We start from the raw sequence: 21,156 nt of genomic DNA, 5'->3' as shown, positions 1-21,156 counted from the left end.
CCATGTAAAACCCGCACCCAACAAGCGCAAATTAAAAAACGATGTCAAGGACAGCGTAAAAACCCATTTCCATGCGAAAAAAAAATACAAATACCATTCAACCAATAACAGACCGTAGAACCACATATTGAAGGTTCACGTTCTAAAAACTATGGAGATGACATGCAAACTAATATATTGATATTCTGAGAACCGGAAGTTACGTGTCAAGAGTTGCCGCCAAAGGATCGTATGTGGGGCCATTCCGAGAATCAAAGCCTTCTTGAATCATCGGACAGTTGAAACCAGTTTTCAAATCGATTTGACCACTAATAATGGCGGGATCGGAATTCCTATTCTGATTTGAGCATATTATTATCACGTTCTGATGAGATTCTACATATTTTCCTTATGAGTATTGGATCTTACGAGTAGTAATAACTTGAATCTCTTAAAATGGGGGAAATTTCTGTCAAAATTCACAAATAGAAGTAGATTATTTGTAAATCAATTTCAAGAACAGCCCTTACTATAAAAAGCTCTTAAATTGAGAGCACGAACAAAAGATTTCGATAAACCCACTTAGATAGGGCTTTAAGAAATCGCTCAAAATCGAAAACGTGGATGAATGACGTAGAACCGATGACGTCTATCAATGAAAATACCCAATTAACACAAACTTGCAGAGACACTCGACACTATAAATAACGGATAACTAATTAACCGATAACAAATGACTAAGGATCACTTACGTAAGTAATGCTTTCACTAATTATCTCTTCTAAGAAGTAGTTTGCCACGGTATCTACATCAATACTCAGTAGTCAATAAGGACATGTATGTCTACAATACACAACATTAAGAGGTAGTAGATAGTAAAACTGTAGTACGATTCCTAAAGAATACTGCTAATATTTTCACGAAAAGTCTAAGAACAAAAAGTCTGCTTCCTGAAACAACTGCCAATCAAATCAGTTGACATGACATTAAACAAACTGAAGATTATTTACAGGAGTGAACATTCACACACGTCTTCACGTTTAGGTGCATTACAGTAAGCGTAGCTGAGGTTTTACGAAGGTATGTCATAGATAAATTGAAAATAGTAAGTTAAAGAAGCATTGTAAAACCAAAAGATATTTAAGATTTGATGTATCTAAAACAATATGTTACTAAGTACGCAGAATTAAAAATTCGATAGACACCATATAGGAATTATACATTTACATAATTGGTTTCTACGAAAAACAAGTAATACAAGCCAACCGCAGTTCAGACCAAGTTAAACATAATAATACAAGTTTTATTTTACGTCGTTCTTTTACTGACTACGGAGAATCCAGTTAGCTGATAGTTGCTGCTTCTGACTGCTAGGCTTTTCACAGAATTTTATTATTTCCGTGTGATGCATAAACATTACAAGAACATAAGCCATCTAAAAACTATAAACCAAACTTAGATGAAGAATTGTCTCCATGACAACGCTTCTCTTTTTGTTTACTGGTGAATCCATTCGGAACCGTATCATCAGCTACTTTAGCAATAGTATCGAGATAGAAATAATTGGAAACCCAATTTAAGCCGGCCTCTTTCTCCAAATGACACTGATACTTAATTTTTTTTACGCCAAGAAACTCTTTGTTTGTGATGGCCTCTAAAATTTTAGGTCAGTAAAATTAATCTTAAACAAAACCAAAAGTGAATGTGCTCATCGGGATTTTATACGATAGTTGTAGAGAAAAAAAAACAACTTTCTCTTGACAATCAACCGCATTGTAACTTGACGACCTATCAAAAAAATGTTCTCAATATATTCCGTTATGATCATACGAGTAGAGCCTTTATGAATCATACAATCGTAAGTGGTAATATAAACAACAACATACTAAGTGGCACAATCAACTACGTCACAAACCCAACACAATTATTGATAGATTTTGCCCCATTATGTTCAACTTGGAATTGAGAAAAACAATAATGATACCAACAAAAAATATATCAGAAGTTTTCCAGCAAAGAAACCACAATCTTGACTAATCCATCTTTAGGTAAACTTTTTACGTTCTAAATCTAAGTTCACTCACCTATTAGCCCCTAAGACTCTGCTACCAAACTTCTTTGTTTTAACCCAACTCCTTTGGAAACTGTAGCGAACATCGCTTATATTTAAATCAAAACCGTTTTTATAATTGCAGCACTGCACTGTTTTTTCACTATCACTAATAGTACCGGCCATGTTAAACACAATAATGAAATGACGCTCGTTGTTAATGTAACTTAAAATGTGGAATACCTCGTCGTGAGTCACGAAAATGTACACAAGACACTCTTTGCAGGAAAGGATAACATGTTTAACACATATTTAGAAACGAAGAGGTGCGTGTGGACTAACTTCAATGGAGTTTGTGTGAAATTGCTACAACAACAAAGTACGATAAGATAATACATGATTAGATATGTGAATTGGACCAAGGAAATGCAAAATGAGGGGAATGAATGATAAAGTCGACTTGTCTAGTACTAGACGGGCGCGAAACTGGGACGTATTGTTCTAATAACTTCCTGCTTCAATAGGTAAATTATTGTAAATGTCTATGCATGACCATATCTATTGCAGGTATTGAATGACATGAATGGTAAACAGCATCATCCACCAGTCTTGCAAACGAGGTTGATATTACTAAAAGTTAATCATCAACCACTATAATGAAACTGCTTAACTGGACAATAAATTGTATAGCACAGGATACAACAAATGGATTGGGACTTTGACCGGAGGGCATAGAAATGATATATCCCAAACTAATAATGGGGAAAATGGTAGACCTGATGTGAAATATGCACAATAATTAATTACTCCACACAACACTAAGCGTTCAAATAAAACTAGGATTACTGTACACTTCACTACACAACTTTTTAATAAACAAAATAAATTAAGACGCGCTTAAAGTATGACAGACGCATCTAAACAATAAACAGGTAATGAACAAAATGTAGCATATTCAGCATTGAATTATAAAGTAACACAGTAAGCCGTAATTACTAACATACCGACTAATGATTTAATGTGAATACTTTACCACTAGAGGAACTATTTTAATAGACACCTTGAAGGAAAACTAAGAATGTTCCGGTGTCCTCAGTAACTTTAAATGTTCTATTTAGTTAATAATTGAGCATGATATCCACTTAGTGGACTTCTTTTATGTTTTTGGGATTTTTGTTAAAATTATCGGCAAGTCATATTTTTCTATTCATTTCGTCCATCACAAGCTCCTCCAAACTACGCCTTCTACGCCTGATTTAGCGTTGTATGCAATTGCACCATACAAATATCGATTCAAAGGAAAGGAAAGGTCGATTCAAATGGTATGTATCAAGAGACATAACCAACCGTAAAAAACAATGACACCTACTATGTTCGACAATAGACCAGAACCATAATAGGTTTTGTGCAATTATCATACCAGGTCAATGGGCTATATTATTACCCGGACGAACCATATTTGCTCCCTATGTAGAATCCATATTGGATTCCGATTTTCCTCGTCATGAAATAGGGAGACAGAACCATTAGGTATTTTAACATGTAGCTTTAACCGCATTGGTGAAATGCGTTGAGTTATAGTATAGGTTTATTTAAAATGATGCATCACTGGATTCTCCAGAGTGTAATTCATTATCATTGGACATAATTTTTAGAGGAATATTAAAACTTTTGGTTTAAGTAACTTTAGTAATTGGCATTATTTAACTAAACAATAGCTCATCTCCAAATCATAATTATCGATATCTCCTAATTATATTACTATTTCTACAGACAAAATGAGTTCATAGATCATTTTAAGCTTAGAAAAATATACCAAAGATACAAAAACTACAATTACAAAAATATTGAACTGAAAAATAACACTTGGTCTGTTTGATTAAGACACCATTATGACCTCGTGAGAAAACCCAGAACAGAATATTAAACAATATATTAACTTAAAACAGAATATTAACTTAAATTAAACAATACTAACTTGAGCCTCTTCAAAACACCCCTGATAAACACATTTGGGTCGGAACTATACCGACGCAAAAGGTTAAATTTCATAGTTTCCGCCATCAAACCCATCACTGCTCACTAAAGTCACTGTTTGACACCAAAAACTTATCACTCCGCTCTCATGGTCAATATTGATTTAAAAATATTTACAAGAAAGCTAAGCGAGCGTTGAAACCGCGACAGAAAAGTGACTAACCAAAGACCGGTGAATGAATCATAGGACCAACGAACAGGTCGCTTCACTAAGAACTTTTTTTATTGCGGTATTTTTTTGAATAAACTGTTACTCGCCGTTGGAGCCACCGCTCTAATTAAAGGAGGATCTTGCTAACTATGTGACGGTTTTGTGAAACTGTTTCAATTTCATACAATTTATCCGCAATTTAAATGCTGTTTTGACTGACCACAGAATGAAAAATTAACGAATTTCTGCTTTAGGTAATATTTGAATATGCTTTATGAGGATATCGCACTAATGACCGCCACCACCAGCACCAGATACATGCGGATTGGTTGAATTAAAAATATAGGTATTTAGTACTGCACTACGTGTTTGGTGACACGTACTAGAATTGCACCGTACAGAGCTTATATTTTATAAACTTTAATGGCCACTTCTATTTTACTACTTACATATTACATGGTAAAATCTCATTGTCTTATTACTTTTTAAAATCAAATTGCCGCCAAGGTCAGTGATCTTATGTATTATTATGCATCGTTAAGTGCAACGTCAAGAAACAACTTATAGGCACATACGACTTTTTTATTTCGATCTATAAACCTTGCTGCCACTGAACATTAAAACAACAATACGGCGAAGGCCTTCAAAAAATACACCGCAGTACCTTACGTTAATTACATAATAAATTATAACAGTCAAAATATTTCCTTGATACAAAAGATCTTGTACATTTCCTCGAAGATATAAACCGTATCCGTTGATTCAGTATGAATATTCATTAGTCCAAAGCCAAAAGATTTTAGCTGTTGCTATGATCTGCACAAAAGAGGTAACACATAGAACCATTTATCATAAAACACCCTACAATTTAGTTAGCCCTTTTTGAAGCCTTAAAGACAGACAAGAATGAAATCATCCACATAAAAATCAAGTGAAAAAATACATATACATCACGTCTTGGTCGTGTCGTTGGACGAAGTTCCCATTTAAATGTTAAAATTTACTTAAAAACTGTAAACGTGGTCATATTTAATACATGAAGCTTGGGCCATGAGCTTAGATACGTGACTTCAATAAGACAATACAAGTTTATTTTAAAACCGACAGGAGAAAACCTTACTTCGGGGAATATAACATTGATCATGGTTTTAAATAATATTCATTACACATCGTATGTACGTACACAATACCAATTTCGGAAAATAAAGTAATGGGCCTTTCCAGGTTTGAGTCATTAAAAGCATATTAAACAAATTCAGATCACGTGAAAAATTATAAAGCGTAACGAGCATTGTACGAACTCGATGGGAAATGGCTCAAAGATTTATGAAGTAACATTACTGACGAATCTATTATATCAAATGTAATAACACAATATAAAAAGTTTCGTAAACTTTACATTATAATTTTAGCTAGCATGGACTGAAAACATTATCCCTTAAGAAAACGATCGAGATTTTTATGACATACTTGGCTATTCAAAACAGCTGATTCCAAATCCCACTTCTAACGATAATAACCATCTTAAACAATATAAAACTGAACAAGTTTCCTGCTAATTTGTTTACGAAAAATAAGACTTTATGCACAGCGTTTAAGGTTGAAAATTGTTTGGCAACAATGAGGATAGTGGCTAATGTTACGTTACGAGCTTCAAAAGGCATTCGCTGCAATTTATAACCTACGAAGATTTATGGTAACTAAAGAAATTGGGTCGAAGTGATAAGTCCATTATCTGATTAAAAGGTGCCTTGAATCTTTATTGATGCGTAATTCAAATTGAGGCTAGGCAGGTATCTAAATTGCCAGTTGCACGCACAAGTTCGTCATCCTAACGATTGTCGTTTACGCCTACTGAAAAATCATTTTCCTTGTTACGATTGAATATCTTTAAGTTAAGGACTCGACTGGGTCCAAGTAAACAAATTCTTACCTAATGGAATAAACGAAAATTGTTTGTTAGCACATTTAAGACACATAAATTATAAGCAGCAGCAGTAGGCGTTTATATTAATTGCGAGCTCAAAAATTTCTTGGTAAGATATTAGTAGCATCAAAAGCCAAATATTTCGGAATCGGCAGATGATGAATGTTGAATGATTAAAAGCGTTTTCTTGTGTTCTTAATTTTCACGAAGCTTGGAGTATGCCACAAATAACTCCATACACAGCTTTGGACATCCATTAATGTCCATGTTTGTCAAAGCTTTGACACTATTTTGTATTTTTTACAAACCCATTAGGTTCCTCAGGGTTTTCCGATTGTAAAACTGCACTCTTGGCTGCTATTGCTATGTCTGATCCCCAGGTTTTCCCAACTTGAAGAATATTTCTCAAACTGTAAGTGAAAGTAAAAGTTTCAATCATAAATAAAATGTCATGTTACATCTTGATTAATACTCCTCTTGTCTTAAAAAATCCTCGATTTTTTTAGTTATGTAGTCAGGTAATGTACCCTGAACCATAGGCCAAGCCAGTCATTTAGTTAAAAGAAGTTTATAAACAAGTACTATATAAATTAACTTGTGAGTTAAAATACTAGGTACGATAATAGTAAGTGACAGGTCGCCAGTTCATCGCCTACGTACTAAAGATTGTGACCCCAATTCCCTTAGTTGGTTCTAACAGATTGACTGCGAAGGTTAGGAGTAGACACGAGACACGCTTTTCAAATTCCAAGATCAGTATGGAGTCTTTCATGTGAATATCCATTCAATAGTCATAAACGATCATGGTGTATACAAGATAGAGATAACGTTAAGGGATGAGAACAAACAGACCTAATGTAGCTTTAAGAAATGTAGGTTGATTAATTCAACAAGTGTAAGCAAGTTTCTGGCTTTTACAACAAAGAAGAATTAAAGAGAAAAAGTTTTGCCAAAATCCTATACAGACAACATTATGTTCGTTGTAAAAGATATAAACTCCCGAGCTTTATCGAGTCGAGACGTATCGACTATCTTTCAACAGGGTTGTCCCAGATCTGTGCAAGGGAAGCTGTGTATTACACAATGGATTTTTCCCTTACCAAACCAATATTCCATTTCATAGCTTCGATCGACACAATATAATCATAATCATAGTGGATCAATGTGCTATTGAAATGAAGGAAGGTATTTAATGATACAATTTTAATTCACCAAGCGAATTGGAAGTTTTTTTGCTATTGTTTCGAGGTCGCACAACGGTGATTGTCAATTTTGGTCTAACTATAGGAAGCTCTTGCTAGGAATTGCAAAACATGAACGTAAGACATCTGTTTGATAATTCGCACATGTTCTAAGTGCAGTTTCGAGCGCATTTTTATTGCTTGCCAAAATTGCAGTATCCGGTTCGAGTGTTTTGCATACAAAGAATTTGAGTGTAGGGGTGTACCGTGTTTTATTGCAGTAAAGAAAACAACTGTTCGAGTTTAAAGGTTCTTAAGCCAGGATCCAATAATTGATCAAAATGAATTCTCTATTTTTGACGATGTAAAAAATATGTCCGTAGTAATTCGCAATTTTCTTGTTATGTTAACTGTGTTAACCCTAACTCCAGCATTAGATATAGGCAGACAGTAAGACAAAAGTTCAATGTACGTTTCTCAAACATCGATTGGCGTCTGGCCAACCGCCAAACACTTCACTTTAATGGTTTGACTTATCCTACTTCCTTAAATAGATAACTGAGCGAAGATGATTTTCGATTATTTATTCTTGCACATTTATCATTTTGGAACTTAAAGACGAACAGCTGGATGTGTTTCCTGTAAGACATTAAGAATTAACGATCGTAATAATTACCCTAAATTCAACTTTCGTTACCTATAGCAATAGCAAAAAAAGTCACGCCTTTTGGTTCAGTGACCTCTGTCATCAAACCCCCTTTCTCTTAGAAACCGTGTTGATAATAATACTGAAATCTTGACTCGTCTTCCTCATCAACAAGGGAACCTATACATATATATTAACAACCCAGCTATTGTTTAAAACTTGCAACTTTAGTACCTTATAGAGCACATAGAGCCACTCCAATCCGTAAAATTTTCCCAATCGATATTGAACCTTAAAATTGTTGAGAAACAGTTAAAAATCTATTAGTGAAATTTTACAGGATCTAATAGCATGATGTGCTAGCGTCTGTACATAGGCGCCTGTACGATAAACATTATCAGCTCTGGAGCTATCACATTACGAAAAGTAAACATCTGTTTTTAATATTATTAGGGTATTTTGCGAGTATAGATACCGACTCTTATCTAGAAATGTAGCTTTTTCTCTTATCATTCAATGTAAATATTTTATCGTTTAACTTGGCATTCATGTGTTTGCATAGCATTTGGTATTTTGGGTGACTTCTGGCTAGATTTTACCTGTTACTTTATACATTTTTAGTAAGCCAGACTTACAGGAAAAACTTGGTTGCTTATTTGTATCGGCTACTCATAGCCTATTGGCTACCAACAAATAGGGAAGGAATTTGAAAATTAAAACTGTTTTACTTTTCTTTAAATATAAAAATATAAACATGGAAACAGATCTCTACTGTTTCTATACCATGAGTTTGAAATATTTTCTAGACAATATACAGTGCATTCAAAACAGTAACAAACTTACTTGCATATGAAACGTACTGGAAGCTGACCCCAACATAGTTGAGGCTCGGAGGATGATGCATGATTGTAACTGATAATTTGTACAATACAACTCGCAACCCAATCATGGCAGACAGTAGAACTGGTAATGTCTGTTATGACCCTGAACTGCAGGTTAAAGGAACTGTGCTCTAATTTTAAAACTCAAATAATATTTGGGAAAAAACTCCAAGACACAACTGAAATATTGTCTTACTGAACATTATTTGTAAACTTGCATCATGTTCAATGAGTCATTAAATTAAGACATAGAAATAATAAAACTAAATAACTGTTGATAATGTTATGACTGTTCATAATAACCAGTTTTACATGGATATGTTATATAAATAGAATGATTTTATACCGACATGAACGGCCAGAGAGCAAAGTCCTACGAATAATGTTGAAAATTATTGATTTAACTAAAAAGTTTAGCAGAATTAATTTAATACATAACTAATATACTTTCTTCAGCATATTACTTATGTAATATTATCATAGCTCATATCTCAGATTTACTTTTCGAATTACATTCATGTGTTTAGATAAGACGGGAACATTTGCAGATAATGCATAACGTTTACATGGAAACTACCTTATAATAGGGATAGCTGTTTCTTCCACAGTCTCACCAGCTTCCTAGGGGAACTTTTTTCCCATACCAGGATAAAATGTAGCCTATGTTACTCAGAAATAATGTAGCTATTCAAATCTGTTTAGTACTTTTGGGAGCCTTTAGAGTACACACACACAATACAAAAATGTGTCCCCTTTATTATATTATACAAATGAAACTAAGCAACTACATATACTGTTTTGTAAATATTTTGTTGGTTTGTCTGAATAAATAAATAAATAAATTATATTAGTAAAAATTCCCTCAGCAATCAACAGGTCATATTGTAGTTAAATTCATGCCATGAGTGTTAAATGCCTACAGCGGTAATGACTCCAATAATGGCTAGACATATTGTACAGAGTTTTTGTGAGTTTCTGAATTATTAAAAATAATACATATTTTTCTTGAATGAGAATTTATACCAGAAAAGTAAGGAATATCGATAGAACCAGTCAAGTGATAGTAAGCACTGAGTATTGTACAAAATTGAATTCTTTATTTCTTCAAAATGAAAATTAATAATTGGTACACATTCTACCAAACTTGTTACCAAACATGTAATACCAGTAAATAATGTACATTTTTCTTTTATGCAAGATAATTTTCTAGATTCAAATAATAAAATAATACTCATGATGTTGTAGCTTCACATAAGGCTACAAGGAAAATTGGTATACTTAATGTTTTATAAATCAAAACAAACCTATGTATGTAATAATACCTAGCTATTTGTAAAACATGATAAATTCCCCAGTTTTAACTTTTTAGAAAAAAAAAAAAATATTATTGATTTTGATGCCTTAATTTTTTCTGGAATATATTTGGGTAAGCATATTGTTTTTTTTTTGTTTTCAAGAACATATCAATTAATTATTGTAATGATTGTATTAGATAGATTAGTAGCCAATTATCTGAGCACCCTTATCAGTAGTTTGTTCATTCATTTTTAGTATGACAAAATTTGTAAAAATAGTTTATTACTCATTGTTAAAATTCAATATTTTTACATACCTAGTTAGGGCATAGTATTTAGTTTCATAGTATTGCCATAAAATATCAAGATATCTTAAGAGATTAAACATTGTTATCAAAGATAATTCTTTCAAATCCCAACCCATGCTATCACACATGACTGACATGCAATTATCAACCTTATTGAGATGCAATAAATATTAAGATTAAAAACCTGTGCATAGTGGTATCTCTTTGCCATTTACTTGGGCAATTAAAAAGTAATATCTGAGTTACAAACTGATGACCTGCAGCAGTGCCTCAATGGACATTAAACATGCCATAATGATTATAAATAGTGAGTAAAAAATCATGGCATGTTATGGAATGACGATAAGCACGTAAACATTATAAAAAAACTACATGATAACAATACACCATTGTTGATACAAAGATAACAATTTGCAAACCATTTTTGAACCTACTTACACGCAGGTATGAGCCCTGTTACAGCCTAGTACGTCTATATTACGTAAAACAGTATTAATCTACTAGTTAAACAATAAAACATGAATCAGGACCCACCTTGTAAATGGTCCACTTATATTAGTTATTTGACCGAGTATTTTTTCCACTGTCCGCTTGTCGCCTTCGCGGGCGGCGTTTAATAACTCTTGGCCTCTTCCCATGGCCCATTAATGTTAACAGCCACACACAAAAACAACACCAAAATCAATCATTTCAATTTTTACACTAGACTTCACTCACTACACATTACAACTTCATTGATCGCGCCGCCATATTTGAGAATTTTGACGTGAGTGCGCTCTAGCGGCCTGCGAAGGAATCGATATCGAGAACGAAACCACCTTACGGGCGTTTACGACTTTTTCAAACTAAGATCGTAAGTTTTGTACACTTTTTCGCGAACTTAGTAGGTGTTAGTTTTCACAAAAAAAAATATAGGTACAATTTTAATAAACTTTGTGAGTAATTACTGATGTAGAATAAAAGAAAACAAATAGCCGTAAAAGAAATGCATATGTACGATATTTTAACTGCCTTAAATTATACTTTTTATGGGTATGTCTGCATCCTAAAATAATAAAGTACTTTTAATATTTTTATTCTAATAGTAATCTACTTTTCCTCTTTCCCAGGACAGCAACGATATGTTTTTGATTGGGTGTAAAAACTTCATTGTGTTTTGTAGAAATCTCTCATAATTTACTTTATTTAGAAGCTATTTCTACTGTTATGTTAATGTAAAATTTGGTTTGAAATGACAAAATAATCTTTTCAACCATTCTAAGCAAAGACTTCGAAGAAAAGCGATTTCATTTCTACTTATTTCAAAAAACGCGGTGCTGAAGAAGCCATATTATTTATCTGTGCCACCGCTATTAAGGTTCGGTCAGCAAATATAGGTCAGTCGTATTATCGTTCAAAACTTCATTCGTCGGTCGTTTCCTGCTGTTGTTTTCTGTCATTGTCAACTGACCGTCATTGGATTTGCGAAGTTGTTTTTGTTTTTCCTCGCCGGAATTTCGATTGTGATAGCATAGGACAAAATGTGAATTTATATTATTGTGTCATATATTATCATAGCGGTTCATTGTCCTTAAACATCTTAACCATTACCAATTCGTGTTAATACGTTGATTGAACAGAACGTGACAGTGACAAGATGATCAGCTGTTTCACATAATTATTTGTATTTCAAAAACTTTTTCGTGTTATTGTAATCTAAATCATCGATAATATTTTTGTAAATACGTTATTAAGCTAGACAAGTGATAATGTGGTCTAGTTTAGGTCATAAGTTTAATTTCGTTGCATTTTTCCTACTTTATTTTGCGGCTTCTGTTGCGACACAAGGTAAATACTTTTTATTGATATAATCTTCTACTTCTAAAATACCAATTATTAGCCGTAACCTTCACAAGGAAAAAATATGTAGGTTAGGAATTCTAAAAGTACCTACCCACCTACTTAAAAGGTTCATACTAAGGTATTGATTTGCAATTTTTTTATTATTTTGATTCTACTGGCACTTTAAGCAAAAGGTAATACCTACTTTCTTCTACAAGGTCATAAGTTCTGAAAGATATATACTTCATATAAATTCAGCCCTTTTTGTGTTATGAAGTAACAAATGTACACACAAACTTTCGTATGTATGATATTGGTGTGACAAAATGTACCCACTTATTGTCTCAATATTAGTACCAATCACTGTTTTCATTGTTTCAGATGCAAACATAACAATACCATTGAATGCTACACTTACATATGACAACAAGGAACTTTATGGAGCTTTCGTAACACTAAACGGAGAGTCGCACATACAAGTTAACTTTAGCGACATTAACAAAAGTTTGAACTTCATCGTCTTCCAGGCTCATAGCCATTTGTTGAATATTTCTTTGTACACAAATGATACGAGCGGTGAACAAGGAGTATTTGGAACAAATCTGGGATTGGTCAGCTTCGTCAAATCAGTGAAAACATTTCATGTAGTTAATCCTAATAAGAACTTGACTGCCCGAGTGTTTATTTCCGTTCATGGATATGAGGAATTCGGTATGATGCTTCTTTGTTTAGTAATATGTATGAAATTATTGTCTGTTAGAATGGTGTTCCACATTTTGTGAGGAAACAAGTGATAGACAGAAAACAGAAGAAAAAAAAATAAGCTCCCAATCATTGACTTCCTACAATGAGTTCTTTACTTATTTAATTTAGTTAAAATATTAATAGATATAATAACTCCTCATGTTACACATACTTAAAGGGCCACATAAGTAGCCAAAGGAAGATATAAACTAAACATTTGTTTTCACACACAACCAACATTGTTTTTAAAACAATTGAGGTCATCGTCAATGAACTGAAATGAGTCATCAAATGTTTATTTAAAGTTGCTGCACTCTAACAACTTGTTACGAATTAATTTATTACTTTCAAACAATCATAAAACTCTAGGTCTTGTCAAATATTTAATTTGTTTACTCTGAGTGTACCATTAATATCTAACGAGTTTATGACAAACAATAGTTTTTCCTATATGTAGTCTGGTCTAACTTTTCAGCTTGCGACTCTTAGATCTTAAAAAAAACAAATTCAGTCTTAAATAGAACCTGTTTAATCCAAAAACCGAAACACAACATTATTTATCACCCAATTTCCAGATCCGATACCAGGGGGTTGTAACATGGAGTTTCCAGTTCCGATATCCCCGTTCATTCGAACATTCACCTACCCTGACTACATCTTCATCGATGCAGCACCACCAGCCATGGATCCAGATTGTATTGTTCCTCTCATAAATAGTATGGAGTTCTATATGATGTACTTGCCTGACTTGAATTTCTATGCCGACACTTATTTTGATGGCATCAGGAAAATGATGACTCTCAAGAATATTAAGAAGTATGGAAAACTGGTAAGTTTATACCTATAATTGTAACAGATTTCTCAAAAAGAGTTTTAAATACTTTTGTTTTTGTGCATCCAGATGAGCTCCTGTCCAAAAACTCGGCGTTTCAACAAACGCCGAGTTTTTGGCGCGCGTTAAAGAGTAACAAGCACAACTGCTTGTTACTCTTTATCCATTCTATTTTCATACACATCTTTTTATATAGTAAGACTTTTTTTATGGGAAGTCATCTAATGACTCCTCCCGCTGTGGGTTAGTAGCGTGAGGGAGTGTGTCAGACTCTTACTGACTAAAACCTATCATGTTCCTTCGTAGGCCTTTAACGTACCAGGCCGCTTTAACTCTTTCGAACAATCCAGCAGAACCGGCATTCCATGACCCTGGTGGGCCCTGCTGGTTTTTGCTGAAATTTCTTTGTGGACCGGAACAACGTCTTTGGTCTATAGGTAGACTCTTATAAAAGTCGTGGTAGCCAGGGAAACCTCGAGAAAATAGGACTATAAAGTCTGAAATCACTGATTTAAAATCACCAACCGACATTGGCAAGCGTGGTGATAAACGCTAGTGATGTAAAATGAAAAAAAAACAAATCGTTTTTTTTTTCACTTTATTGAAAAAAAACATGAAAAAAAACTTTGCATCGTTGTTTTTTTTCTAAATTTGTTTTTTTTTTCTAACCTACTTTTTAGTTCAATTTTCAAAATTTCCCTTTCGTTGAGTTAATATCAATGGTTGTTGCCAATATTTTCATGAAATTTGGTTCTGTTTTATCAGAAAAGTACAGTAGATTCAAGAATAAACCTAAGACCTATTATGTAATCTTAAGTATTAATCTTTAACGGTAAATGCCCTAACAATTTTAGAGTTATTATACTCTTGAAAAAAACAAGGCCCAGAAAAAAAAAAACAGTTTTTTATCTGTTTTTTTTTCAAGGTTTTTTTTCACACTAGAAAAAAAAACGGTTTTTTGCAACACTAATAAACGCTCAATCGCTCTCCGTGTGAGAGGGGGCCTGTGTTCAGCAGTAGCACTATAAAGGCTGATGATGATGGTAATCATTACAAATTCTTCTTCTCAAAGCTCCCAATGAGTTCCTGGCCAGAAACTCGGCGTATGTTGAGCACATATCCCGGCACGGGTGCAGTTTACGCCGTTGTTGCTACGCGGGTCCTTAAGAATGAGACACGGTACTCCGTCTACGTGCCGAACCATAGTTACGGATGTGCCGATGTTATTGAAGACGGATGCGAGATGATTGGTGAGTTGTATGTTTGTATATGTACATTCTTTTCAGAAATAGGTAGATGTAGCTTCCAGCCATATTCGTTCATATATAACTTGATGGTGGCTCAGAACAACGCTCTAGCCACTGCGTATAGGTAAACCATTTATAAGTAGGTATCAACAGCCATGTAGGTGCGTGAGGAGTATGGGCCACAGGTGCCAACCTGAGCTCGGAAGTTAGTTGCGACCCGCTACTTATATTTGCGAAAGCACTGGGTTTGGATCGAAACATCCTTCATCTATTTTATTCACTCATAGATCCTATTCCGAATTCGACCCTGCATAAAGAGTATCTGCATCTCAATAATTTCTATGACGATAGGCTGATCTCCAAAAATTGTGTGCCCAGTATGCTATTTCCTGAAAACCGGTATGGGATCATATTTTATTCTAGCATATTTTTCAGATGACTGGCTATCACAAATAATGTGTGCAACACTGTTATTTGTTGGTTTGTTCGTCTGCTTCTTTGGACATCGATTCTTTAAGACTGAGATGTTCCTAGCTGGATTCTTCAGTGGTGTCATTATAACTTATATACTGATAGCTTTGATAGCTTCCATTGATAAACCTGGTAAGTAACCTTTATGCTGGTGTCCTTTTTAAAGACGTTATTGAAGTAAAAATACATTCAAGTGCTTTCTCAAAGTGTAATGATGATTCAAAATGTTCTCTTATTCCCAATTTCTATCAACAAGAAATTGTTTTTGTAAAGTGTTCTCTTATGCCCGGTTCCTATTACCTAATGGTGAATTTTGCTTACGGACGGTAGTTTTTGACATTAGAAATTTTCTTTTTGCCTTTCTTTTTTTTAAGTTATTTTTAGTATTTCCATTTCTCACTTCAAAGTCCCTTAAAAGGTAAGGTAAGATAAAGCAGGAAGTGATGTTTTAGCTCTGCTAGGAGCAGCGGCGTTATCTGGAGTATTCTTCGGAGCAATATGGTGGTTGTTCTGGTGGCTGTACGGCATACCTGTGCTTGCGGTACTTCTGCCTTCCTTGAACTTGGGCTTTTTGTTAGCCGCGATATTCTACTATAGATTGCCAGGTGAGTCTTAAAGGGATAATACAGTTAACATTTTATCTCTGAAGTAACTTTTACTACCATCATGTTATGCCTCTTTTTAGGACTTAGTAAGATTGATAAATTATCACCTGCCTATTGTCTTTTATACTTTGGCTTATAAACGGTGAAAGGAACGTGCTTACACGGAAACGACCTGAATGACCAGATTTTTGGCCCCAAAATAAAGAGACTTGTGTTGATTAGTTTCCATTGATGTTCTAAAATTCTAAATCCAAAAATTGAATTTTAGGTCACCAAATCTACTTAGAAATGGACTTCAATTTCTGGAGCATCTTCGTACTAGTAGTAATGCTAACAGCATTAGCCGTAGTTTCAGTAAGCTACGCAGCTAACATTCTATGCTGTGCCATCCTCGGCGCGTACGCAGCCGTGCTATCGATCGACTACTACTTGGGATCACATATGAAGTTCATACTGATCAATGTGTTCAGAAGAGCTGTTGTGCCAAATTTTAATAAGGCCATTTTGGCTGCACCGTCGCCTTTTGAATGGAGAGGTAAGCTTGTGAAATTTTCTTTTTTTCTTTTAGAAGTACTTTTGTTGGGTTTTGTCACTGCTTTACAGCGTAAAGAGTCTGAGTTGAATTCAGACCTTAAACAGTCACCAATTCGATGTTATCAGTTTGCATTGATATTTTATACTTACGGCCAGTTTCTTCATCAAAAGTAAAAGTTAAAGTAATGTCTAAAGTAAAAGTAACGGTCAAATTCGTTTTTTCAAGGCTAAAGTGACAGCAAAACTAATAGGAAAATTGAATTTGACCGTTACTTTTACTTTAGACATTACTTTGACTTTTACTTTGGCTTTAACTTTTGATGAAGAAACTGGCTGTAAAAGTATATTTAGGTAGATATAAGTACTTATTCAATAATTCGCTGTTTCATATTTCATACTTTACACTATTTTGATTTTTTTATAATTTGATACTATAAAGGTACCTCGAGTTTCGATTTACTAGAGTCGATTGTGGTAGTACCTACTTATGGCATGTTGCTACGTGGACCACTGGTTAAGGAGAGGGATTACCAATTGATTAACTATTGTTAATTCTAAGTAATTTCCATCTTTATCATACTCGTATTTCCTTGACAGTAAAATATTATTAACATACACAAAAGTAATTTAGCAGTCTACTCTATGTTAGAGTACCTACCTATTGAATCATGCGCTAACGCATAACTTTCCTAATAATCCTAGGTCAGTTAATCGTTTCGCAATAACAGATTAGCAGGCAAACGATAAATAGGTGAATTACTTATTTATGACTATTAAGTGTTTTCATAATAAAACAGTCACATTGAGAGAGAGTCGGCGATATATTGATGATAACGTCATTCTTAATGTTTCACTAAATTGTTGAAGAAACAAATTGGGTATAGATTGGGTATACGGGTATGGGCTATAATATTGATAGACTTCCCAAAAAGAAAGAGGTTCGTTTGTTGTAAGTACTTGTGTACTTCACAAGTAGGTACTCGCTCGGGACCCGGATAAAACCCCATGGTTTTCAGTGGAAAAGCAATAGTAAAATTAAACAAGTAGGGACATGACTTTTTATTTCACTGTTACTCTTTAAAAGGACAAACTACAAAAATAACATTTGATGCTGGTACTAAAATTACATAAGTTTCAACCTACAACTGTTAAAAATATTTCAGGATAAATCTTGTTATTTCCTGTACTAATTTTAGTTTGTTATTTATGTGTATGTTAGTCATGGCACAGATTTTAATTACCGTAAACTCGCAATTTTCAACATACAAAAGATATTAAAATCTTACACTTTTAGGCCAAAATTCACTGACAACATGAATGTCCATTTTTCTTAAAACAACTGTTTACTTTAAAAAAGCAAAACTTACGTAAATTTAGTAATTTTGCAATTTTTTTCTGTTGAAGTTCGGCCTCAATCTAACCAAAGACAAAACTTAACCTAACCTTTTTTCTTTTGCAGATTTCACGGTTACACTAATATGGGTGATATTGGCCACACTGGGGTTCACTTTTCAGCACTGGTATAACAGAGGCAGACCTCCTTTCCCTCCACCTCCAAGGATTGTCCGGCCTAGCATGGAACCTACTATGTATGGTGCTGTTGAATACTTCATGAGACGGTAAGGAACCTTATTGTATATTGAGAAATTCTAAGCATCCTACTTATTTTTTTATGAGAAAGTTTGTGAGGGCGTATGTGTGATGGATTTTGATGAAATTGTTAAAAGTATAGCTTACACATCAGAATAACATTTAGTCTAATTCTTAACCACCTGCGGGAAGTAGATCCCTCGTGACGCGGGTGAAACCGCTTGCGAAAGCTAGTATTATGTTTACATAAGTATAGTTAAACTGTGTGCACAATACACAGTTTAGGGACCTCAAAAATAAACCTTTATAAGAATAACTTAGTTGTTCGTCTATACGTCTGTTACCAATTTTTTTCAGTCAATAAATGCATTAAGTTGTTAGCCATGATGTCTATTTTTTATTAAAATTCATCAGCATTATCATTCGTTGAAAACAAGACTTTAATGAGTTGACTAATACATACTTGTGACTCATTTTGTCGATTGTCCAGTATATATGCGTATGCGCACTTGATCTTAACAAGTATTACAATCTAATTAATAATTCGAAGAGTACTGGAATGATCTTTTATATAAGTAGTTTACAACTACCTAAAATATAAGTAAAAATATTTTTGTACTAGCTGGTGCCCGCGACTTCGTCTGCGCAGGTTTAGTATTTCGAACAATATGTTTACAAATTGTAGCCTATGTGTTATTCTGATGTATAAGCTATATTATTGTAAAGTTTCATTAAAATCCATTCAGTAGTTTTTGCGTGAAAGAGTAACAAACATCCATACATCCATACATACAAACTTTCGCGTTTATAATATTAGTAGGATAGTAGGATATATTCACCCCACAATCAAAGCATTGCAATCTTTTGGGGGGTTTAGAATAAGTTGGTAGGTCTTCTTGATAATAAATAATAATTAATTGTTATTTCTGTATATTTCAGTGAACGAGCAACACCCACAATACCTGCTAGAAGAGCACAGAACGAACGTACTGCTCTACTAGCTTAGGTACACGTATCACAATTGAATAAGTAAAGGTAATATTAACATGGTTGCCATACTTACCGGGCGACCTTCCTACCAACCTGATGAACCGATAACTCACTCTGGCGACTTAAAAACTTAGTCTGACAACTTGACGATTCAGTCTAGCGACCTTACGATTTCGTCTGGCCGCCTGACGATTCTGTCTGGGGCCCTGACGGTTTTGTCTGGCAGCCTGACGATTTTGTCTGGCGACTTGACGATTCAGTCTGGCGACCTAACGATTCAGTCTGGCGACCTGAACCTAAACAGTCGTTCGAATCGTACCAACCTTGTATTGCTAGTTCTATCCGATATGGTTTTTTGATCTGAAGTCACCGACATGTGTTGGCGGGTCGCCTTTAGTTATGCATAGAGTGAGTTAGGGTTACGTATTACCATCAAATAGGCCGACATAACTAGTCTTACTAAACTGTTCTTTTTGCTCATAAAATAGTTTTTGAACTTACGTAAATTGCAAAAAAAGATCTCATGAACAAAACCGCTTCCCACAGAATATACAGACTTTTAGTTATAAGACCCAACTGCAAAGAAGGGTTATGTTTTGACACTAATCTTCTAATCGTATGTACTGGCCATATTTCCAAAGATATACTAACTTCATTGTTATTACATTTTATATGTCTAGTTTTACGCTGTTCGGCCATTTTTGCGTATTTTTAAGCGTTTCTCATTTACATGTAACCAGTCTCAAAAACGTTACTGATTTGTATGTGGCATAGAGACTGAATTTTCCGAATAGTGGTTAAAGAATATTTTTTAGGACTGGTTATGTGAAAATGAAAACTACTTTTCTAAGAATAATTAGTCATTAGTGAATACACCAAAATATGCTAATATATTTACTTAAGAATGCCTTGCAATGCTCGCTTCAACGTCCATTTTTCTAATTAAAATTTAAATGCATAAAAATCAAAATTATGATATTTAGATATGTGAAAAAATACTCTTCCATTTATACTCTGTACTCTAGTGTAATCTTAGTATACTTAAAATATTAATTCGACGATTAAAAGGGCTTAATATTGTATCAAATTGAACAGTTAATCGCCTTCTTATTAATATGATATAAGCTTAAATTTCTTCTTCCAATTCCATAATTTATTACTGTAGCAAACATAAACTTATATTTAAAACATATCATGATATAACCAGACATATTGTAAGACTGTATATCTTGTGATTTTATGTGTAAGTGTGGACTAGAAGTGTAAACATTCCCATTTAACGCTAATACATTTTTGTTTAATTTTTTATTTGTCTCGTTTCATTCTCATAACGGACCTTCTAACGTTAGAACATAGTTATATATAATGCCCTATGTTTCATGACTGTACCGAAATGACTAGAGATAAAATAACACTGCTATATTGAAAAATTGCATACACAAACTACATATGTATATGTCATATTATAATCTGCCACAATTAATTAAAACAGCAAAATAACTAATAATAATTGAATTGATGATTCCAAAAGCCCAGCTGACAGAATACCGCCAGTGCCCACAAGATTAGCCATTCAAATCAAACGCATTCACCATCAATATAATAGATAGGGGACGGACAGACAGACAAACGAAATGTAAACCAATTATAAGCGTTGATAATCTCCAGTTGCGTCGACAGAGGGCGTTGTCAGCGTGTTTTTGATGGAAAACCATTGTATTGCATGTAGGGGATGATTTTATCGGATTGGCGTATGCTGTGCTTAGAATAGTAAGTGAAATGTGTATTGTATTATTCTTTAGATGATTGAGAAAGTTGTGTATCGCTTAAAGTTGTTGTAATGATGAGGCGAACTTGTGTGTGTGAT

The 21,156-nt window shown here is 34.0% G+C and overlaps 3 protein-coding genes across 14 annotated transcripts in view; 2 read left to right on the top strand and 1 right to left on the bottom strand.

Moving 5' to 3' along the window:
* The window catches only part of LOC110372993 (uncharacterized), a 116,861-nt gene extending 105,592 nt beyond the window's left edge, over positions 1–11,269 (bottom strand). For 4 of the 8 annotated variants that reach the window (XM_021330064.3, XM_021330065.3, XM_021330071.3 and 1 more), the window contains exons 1-2: positions 10,990–11,269; positions 6,453–6,554 (exon numbers count right to left, since the gene is read on the bottom strand). In XM_021330064.3, coding sequence (XP_021185739.3) covers positions 6,453–6,554; positions 10,990–11,093 — 206 coding nt within the window. In that variant the 5' untranslated portion in view covers positions 11,094–11,269. Of the gene's footprint in view, positions 1–2,063; positions 2,528–4,007; positions 4,352–6,452; positions 6,555–10,989 lie in introns of those variants that run through there. The other 4 variants (XM_021330070.3, XM_021330067.3, XM_021330069.3 and 1 more) reach the window with 4 other exon arrangements.
* The window catches only part of LOC110372955 (E3 ubiquitin-protein ligase goliath), a 470,889-nt gene that overhangs the window by 30,608 nt on the left and 419,125 nt on the right, over positions 1–21,156 (top strand). The gene's annotated exons all lie outside the window — the stretch shown is intronic.
* LOC110372994 (transmembrane 7 superfamily member 3) lies at positions 11,874–20,597 on the top strand. The gene is made up of 9 exons (XM_064039412.1): positions 11,874–12,282; positions 12,658–12,987; positions 13,596–13,849; positions 14,925–15,102; positions 15,535–15,702; positions 16,023–16,175; positions 16,444–16,710; positions 18,169–18,328; positions 19,239–20,597. The coding sequence occupies exons 1-9, from the start codon at positions 12,204–12,206 to the stop codon at positions 19,303–19,305; spliced, it is 1,656 nt and encodes a 551-aa protein (XP_063895482.1). The 5' UTR covers positions 11,874–12,203; the 3' UTR covers positions 19,306–20,597.

This window comes from Helicoverpa armigera, chromosome 19 (assembly GCF_030705265.1).
Source record: "Helicoverpa armigera isolate CAAS_96S chromosome 19, ASM3070526v1, whole genome shotgun sequence".
NCBI classification, from domain to species: Eukaryota; Metazoa; Arthropoda; class Insecta; order Lepidoptera; family Noctuidae; genus Helicoverpa; species Helicoverpa armigera.
The sequence above is the reverse complement of the archived record's forward strand: the minus strand, read 5'-3'. Positions and strand labels throughout refer to the sequence as shown.

What these genes read in the sequence shown, in the direction of transcription:
- LOC110372994 (XM_064039412.1), top strand. Translation starts at nt 12,204, where the DNA reads ATGTGGTCTAGTTTAGGTCATAAGTTTAATTTCGTTGCATTTTTCCTA. An exon ending in TTAAGAAGTATGGAAAACTG is followed by an intron (nt 13,850 to 14,924) that starts GTAAGTTTATAC and finishes TTCTTCTCAAAG; the next exon opens with CTCCCAATGAGTTCCTGGCC. An exon ending in ATTCTACTATAGATTGCCAG is followed by an intron (nt 16,176 to 16,443) that starts GTGAGTCTTAAA and finishes ATTGAATTTTAG; the next exon opens with GTCACCAAATCTACTTAGAA.